The sequence below is a fragment of the Solanum verrucosum genome, unplaced genomic scaffold (assembly GCF_900185275.1).
Source record: "Solanum verrucosum unplaced genomic scaffold, falcon-dt-bn FXZP01000230.1, whole genome shotgun sequence".
NCBI lineage: Eukaryota > Viridiplantae > Streptophyta > Magnoliopsida > Solanales > Solanaceae > Solanum > Solanum verrucosum.
Window position 1 is genome coordinate 115,143 of NW_026019954.1, and position 6,786 is coordinate 121,928.

The 6,786-nt window shown below is 34.5% G+C and overlaps 1 protein-coding gene across 1 annotated transcript; it reads left to right on the forward strand.

Moving 5' to 3' along the window:
- The first annotated feature begins 57 nt into the window (after positions 1-57).
- Positions 58-4,904, forward strand: LOC125814089 (uncharacterized). Its single transcript, XM_049493544.1, has 15 exons — positions 58-162; positions 312-433; positions 751-801; positions 912-1,031; positions 1,143-1,262; positions 1,657-1,798; positions 2,187-2,357; positions 2,492-2,647; positions 2,729-2,835; positions 2,926-3,016; positions 3,135-3,276; positions 3,366-3,522; positions 3,702-3,818; positions 3,997-4,123; positions 4,596-4,904. The coding sequence occupies exons 1-15, from the start codon at positions 121-123 to the stop codon at positions 4,830-4,832; spliced, it is 1,902 nt and encodes a 633-aa protein (XP_049349501.1). The 5' UTR covers positions 58-120; the 3' UTR covers positions 4,833-4,904.
- The last annotated feature ends 1,882 nt before the right edge of the window (positions 4,905-6,786 follow it).

Here is a 6,786-nt window from a genome sequence, read left to right on the forward strand (position 1 = left end):
TATGTCTAATTGTACCATACAGTTTCTCTTGTTTTTTTTTCTTTTCTTTGTCATACTTTTTGGACTTATAATATCTTTGGGAGTAAAGCTTAACAAGACATTCATAAAACAAGATCAATTATGGCACAAGGAGTACAGCTTCACCTTCAGGACAATCACCATGTAATCATCTATGTTCTTCTTTCACTTGACTATGTGCCTGTTGACAGAGGCGGAACCAGGATTTGAAACTTACAAATTTTGGATTCTAATCTTTTTAAGTATATATTGGGTTCAAAACTAATAATTAATAGGTACTTAAAATTCTTCAGGTGGTGATGGATAATGGCATTCTCAAAGTGACTATATCAGTACCAGATGGAATTGTAACTGGAATCAGATACAATGGCGTCAACAATTTGCTTGAGGCTCGAAATCCTGAAGAAAACAGAGGGTAATTCCATCTGTCATTTCTTTAGCTCAAGTTTACTATAACCACAGTCGGATCCAATTTTGAGTTTAAGGGGTTCTGAATTTTAGAAAAAGAACTTTTACTGGATTCGGAAATATAGAGTTTTGACTTGTGCCTGTAACTAGAACTCTAGCTCTACCCTGACTACAATAAAATAAAATAGCCACTCTAAGTCATATTATGACATACTTGTGAAGAAGAAAAAAGAGATCAAATATTTAACTTCCCCTTTTTATCATGCAAATGAATAACCTAATTTCTCCTTGTGTATGTGAAAATGTGTAATGTTTTTTCTCTAGATACTGGGACGTTGTCTGGAGCTCGACAGGAACTACTTCAAAATTTGAAAGGTATCTACCTAGCTATATATGTATATAGACAAAGAATGTCAAACAAAAATATTATTTTGTTAAACCAAAAGTATTTTGAGCAATGAAAGTGTGTTACTTATATAATGTAGGCTCAAATGCACAAACTATAAGGTCATTTTGAAAACGAAGGATCAAATAGAGCTGTCCTTCTCAAGGAAATGGGATGTGTCGCTTCAGAACAAACTTATTCCCCTGAACATAGACAAAAGGTTGTTTTTCTCTTGGTTTTCTTTTCGTTCTTTAAATATCTGGTTGCATTTTTTTATTCGTAAATGGATTTGAGATGATACTTGATGACTAACCAAAAGTATGATATTTAGGTTTATGATGCTTAAAGGTTCCTCAGGATTCTATTCTTATGCAATTTATGAACATTTAGAGGGATGGCCTGATTTCCACCTTGATGAGACTAGGATTGCGTTCAAGCTCAGAAAAGACAAGTAAATACTCACTTTCTCTTCATCCAACTTTTTTATCCAGCAGTAATAACGACTAACAGAGGCAGAATTTTCACTAAGGAGATTTGACATCTATATAATTTGATCTAATAAACATAGTGTGATTTTCCTGCGAGGGAGGTTCAAATGAACCCCTACCACCCTCTAGCTCCACCCCTGGTCATGGACAAGGAAAGCAGGTTTATAGACCTGTTTGCTAATGTTTCCTTGATGGCATATTCTTTCATAGTCATACTTTTGAAATGATACATATACAATATAAGTGATTAATTGTTTGTATACATCAAAGACACATTGTGAATCTCTTATGTATACCTTCATTGGCAACATTTAAGAGGGATGTTCTATTGTCTAATCTTGAACACCGATCGATCAGGTTTCATTATATGGCCATGGCAGATAACAGGCGAAGATATATGCCTTTACCTGATGACAGGTTACCACCTAGAGGACAACGACTTGCTTATCCAGAAGCAGTCCTACTTGTTGATCCTATCGAGCCTGAGTTCAAAGGCGAGGTGCTTATTTTCCTCTGTCATTTATTGAGATATAATTTAATTATGCAATTAAAAGTATGTTCTCTCTAACAACATTAGCTTTAGATGTATCAGAGCATGCAGAGGTCATGAATTCTTATGTCAAACTCTCCACCACCCAAGAAAAAGCAAAAAATATTTCAACATATATGTTTGGCGCATGAAAAAAGAATCAATTCCACAGATGAGGAGGGGGTGTGGAGATATGATCTAATTTAGCAACTAAAAGTGTGCTCTCGGCTTAAGTTTATTACTTCTGCTTACTTGTGCAAAGAAGCAATATTTCTACTTATCCATTTCATAAGGACTCAAGAATTATTAGAAAGCTATAGCGAAATGGTTAGTGAGTTTACTCATCCCATGCATACAGGTCGATGATAAATACCAGTACTCGTGTGATAATAAAGACAACAAGGTCCACGGCTGGATATCTATGGATCCACCTGTGGGATTCTGGCAAATTACACCGAGTGATGAATTTCGATCTGGTGGACCTGTCAAACAGAGCCTTACATCCCATGTCGGTCCAACTAATCTAGCTGTAAGATCTTTCTTCTAACTCATTACTATTACAATGAACATTTTCAACAAGATGAATAAATTCACAACAATAGAATACTTTTCCGTGTTTTATACATTAAGTCATTAAAAGTAAAAAAATTGTGATATTCTCAGACATTTCTAAGCCCTCATTACGCTGGGGCTGATCTAATACCAAAGTTTGCACAAGGTGAAGCCTGGAAGAAAGTTTTTGGCCCCGTGTTTTTATATGTTAATTCTGTTAAGAAAGGAGAAGATCCTGTTGCTCTATGGGATGATGCCAAGATACAGGTATAGCAGTGAAAGGATCTGAAATTTACTCCAACTTTTGTGTATTAATGAATCAAGTACTTATATCGGATACCGATGCAGATGCAGAATGAAGTTCAAAGTTGGCCTTACAGTTTTCCAGCCTCAAAAGATTTTCCATCAGCAAATCAAAGGGGCAATGTTAGTGGTAGACTTTTGGTTCAAGACAAGTAAGGACATACTAACACTTCTCCTCTTGAAAAATGTATTCAAATAAAAGTTAATATGATTTTCTAAAGAATTTTAACTACTTTTGATAGGTACATGAGTGATGGTCGTATACCTGCAAATGGCGCGTATGTTGGGCTTGCTCGACCAGGAGAAGCTGGTTCCTGGCAAAGAGAATGCAAGGTCATTTTTGTTAACCTAATTATTTATCAATAAATTAAACATGTTCACAAAATGCTTGCATCAAAACAAGCAAGAGGACTTCCTGTATAGTGCTCCCGGATAATGTTTTCTGTTTCAGGGCTACCAATTTTGGGCTAAATCAGACAACAATGGATACTTTTCTATAAACAATATACGTTGCGGTGACTACAATCTTTATGCATGGGTCCCCGGATTCATTGGGGACTATGTATATGGGACTCCCATTTCCATAACTTCAGGTCTCAACTGCACGTTTATTATTCAGTTCAATTCCTATTCTTCAAACAAAAACTCTGAATCTCATGAATCGCGTGATACATGCAAACAGGTTGTAAAATTAATGTGCACGAAATCGTATATCAGCCTCCAAGAGCTGGCCCTACATTATGGGAAATAGGCATTCCTGATCGTAGTGCTGCAGAATTTTTTGTTCCTGAACCCAACCCGAAATTTATCAACAAGGTTTTCGTCAATCATCCTGACAGGTTATCAACTTACCTTTATGTATTGGCCTTACTATTTGTTTCCTCTAGAGTAGAATACGGAATGATAAATTAAGTCCACGTAGTTAATACAATTATGTTTTTTTCTCAAATGTCATCACATCTATCCAAAAATGTCATGTGGCATTGAGAATAACATCTTCATTATTGTCTTTAAGCAGGTTTAGGCAATATGGATTGTGGGATAGGTACTCCGAGTTATATCCAACGGATGACCTTGTGTATGTAATTGGAAAAAGTGACTATAGAAAAGACTGGTTTTTTGCTCAGGTTCCAAGGTAATCTACAATCAGCAACCTGATAAGTTGAAAACTGAAATATTATGTTAAATTCCTCGTTTCTTTACCAACATTTATCCGTATCATTTAGTACTTCACAATCAAATTACAATGTTTCAAAAGAGTGTGATCATATAAATTGGGAAGCAGAACTAAGCAGAAACCATCTTTTGTGTAGGAGAAAAGAGGATGGCACGTATCAAGGAACGACATGGCAAATCAGATTTAAACTTGATTCAGTCAATCAAGGAGGAACATACAAATTGCGCATTGCAATTGCATCTGCAACTTTAGCTGAAGTGCAGGTACACATTTGGTTTCAATATATTACTCAAATTTGATCAGAATTGCACTTCTAGACCAGAAAGTCTTTGATTAGTGTATAAAAATCACTATTGGCAAATAACTAACTTTTGACTAAGTGAAATTGCATAATTTGTTCTCAATTACTCCCTCCGTTCCATCTTATGTCTTAGTTTGACTAGACACAGTTTAACAAAATTAATTAAGGAAGACTTTTGACTATTGTGATCTTGAAGTAAATCTGTGTAACGTACCAAAATATACTTGAATCTTGTAATCTTAAACATGTCATGTGGGATGTTGGAGTTAAAAGAGTTACTGAATATAGAAAGTGCCATTCTTTTTGCAACAAACTAAACATGAAAGTACGACACATGAATTGAAACGAATGAAGTATCTAATACTTTCTAAATGACCGAAAACAGAATCAGAGTTCAAGCCAGAAAGTTCCTTACTATATTCTTGTACTTGCAGGTTCGGGTGAATAATCCTAGCACAAACCGACCTCTATTTACAACCGGATTGTTTGGAAGAGATAACTCAATTGCTAGGCATGGCATTCATGGATTATATTGGCTGTACAATATAGACATACAGGGAAATCTTCTAGTGCAAGGGGACAACACCATTTACTTAGGCCAACCAAGACATCAAAGTCCTTTCCAGGGGATTATGTACGACTATATTCGTCTCGAAGCTCCACCAAACTAAGAAATGTTTCAGATTATTATAATTCTAAGTAAGTAAATTGTTTATGTGTTTTGATTTGTATTACCTGTTTATCATTAAAAAAAGCAATAAAATTCCACATTGTAATGTATTACTTGCAAATGCAAAGGATATTGTTATGATCCTACTGCGAGGTATGAGATTACAATAGAGGATTCAAACAACCATGAAGTTTGCGGAATAAAAGATAGAGGATAAGACTTCTAACGATCTTTTTAAGATACATAGATTATCCAAAATTTCCATAGCTACAGCCTACAGGATCTAATAGAAAGAGAGGGATACTCGACTCTTTTTCGAGAAAACCATGGGAGTCCACGTTTGCCTGGGGCCGCAAACCATTCATATATATGTGGTTAAACATGACTTGTCTTTTCACGCTCGAGCTTCCTTTCCTCAGAGTTGGGATCCCACAACCTCCCTTCTATGAAACTCACTTTGTTAGATTGTTCGAAGCAGATTGATTAGGCCGTGCAAGCATCAGAACATGCATTCTCACGATCTACAGAGTCCTTAATGGCAAGCTGATGTGGGGCTTATATAGCCTTGGCTCTCCCACCTTAATAGCTAGCTTTTGGATTGTGTCTTTCTACTTATACAGTTGAAAATTTCGAGAAAACTATCTCACTATGATAGGTGCTATTATACAAATTGTACCATTTGCGCCACTAGATCCGCTCATGCCTCCAGATATGAGTCAGATTGTCTAAAAGTAGTGTATTTTTGAAGGATTCGATATTGGATAACAATTAACAAGTCAGTAGAAATTGGAAACAGAGTCGCTTGGAGATTGATTATTTTGCAATTCTATACAAAAATCATTTGGACTATTTGCTCTACTTGCCCTTCTAGTAACGCATATATTCTTGAATATTTTTTTTGAATTGAATTTAAGATTTAAAGGCATACTAAACATCACAATATCACATGCAATTCTTTGCGACCTTAATTGTTCTCAACTTTACAATTTTGTTTTAGTTTAATCTATTACTCCATCCGTTTCAAAATAGGTGTTATTTTGGCAAAACTCTCGTTCATTAAGAAATCAATAAATACATTATGTAATTTAGTAAGAAGATGGAGTATAAATGTCACTCAAGAAGAATCTTTTTCTTTAGAAAAAATGGAAAACTAGAGATACTTGCAAGAACGTCTACAAATACTTAACCCGAAAAGTTACTTGGGCTGAAATGGGTTAAAATACGGGTCATAATAACTCAACCTGTCAAATTTTTAATAAGTTTTAATTGCTTTATTTATTTGTTTTTTTTATATAATTTATAGTGCCCTAATAAAACTACTTTTTTTTTAATTATGTTTTTAAATCTTTTTTTTACCCCTTTCCAGGATCTCCCACTTTTTTTGCTCTCTTGGTAACTCGAACCCACAACCTTAAGGTGGAGGTAGGTGTTTACCATCTGAGCAACTCTCTCTTGTTTTTTTTTTTAATTATAGTTACATATAACATATCCATTTTTTATTTTTATTTTAAAAAAGTAAATTTGAAAAAAAATTAATAAGATTTTTCATTGATCAATTTGATCTACATATCAACCTATTTTTTTTGTGGGTTTAAATGAATTGAGCTAATAAATAAGCAGGTCAATAATCCACCCAACTTAAATAGGTTGTATTTTCACGGTTTAATTTTGTCACATTTTTTAAAAAAAATAAAAAAATAATAATATAGAAGTAGGGAAAGGGAAAATGTGGATGGGGTTATAAAGTGGAATCGAACTCTCACCAATAAGGTGAAAGTTTATGTGGCCAACCAACTAAAATTTAGTTTCTCGTTATTCTCTTGGAATTCAACTCCAAACCTTATCGGATACTATTTACATACAACTACGTTACATTATCTGACGGTGTATATATCTTGAGCATATTAAATTTTGCCACCTAGTATAAAATGCATAAATTTCTTGTAGAGATAATT

Bases quoted from the DNA above. Each gene is read 5' to 3' on its own strand.
- LOC125814089 (XM_049493544.1), top strand. From the start codon at position 121: ATGGCACAAGGAGTACAGCTTCACCTTCAGGACAATCACCAT. The intron at 802-911 runs GTATCTACCTAG...TATATAATGTAG, and splicing joins ACTACTTCAAAATTTGAAAG to GCTCAAATGCACAAACTATA. The intron at 1,799-2,186 runs GTGCTTATTTTC...CCATGCATACAG, and splicing joins AGCCTGAGTTCAAAGGCGAG to GTCGATGATAAATACCAGTA.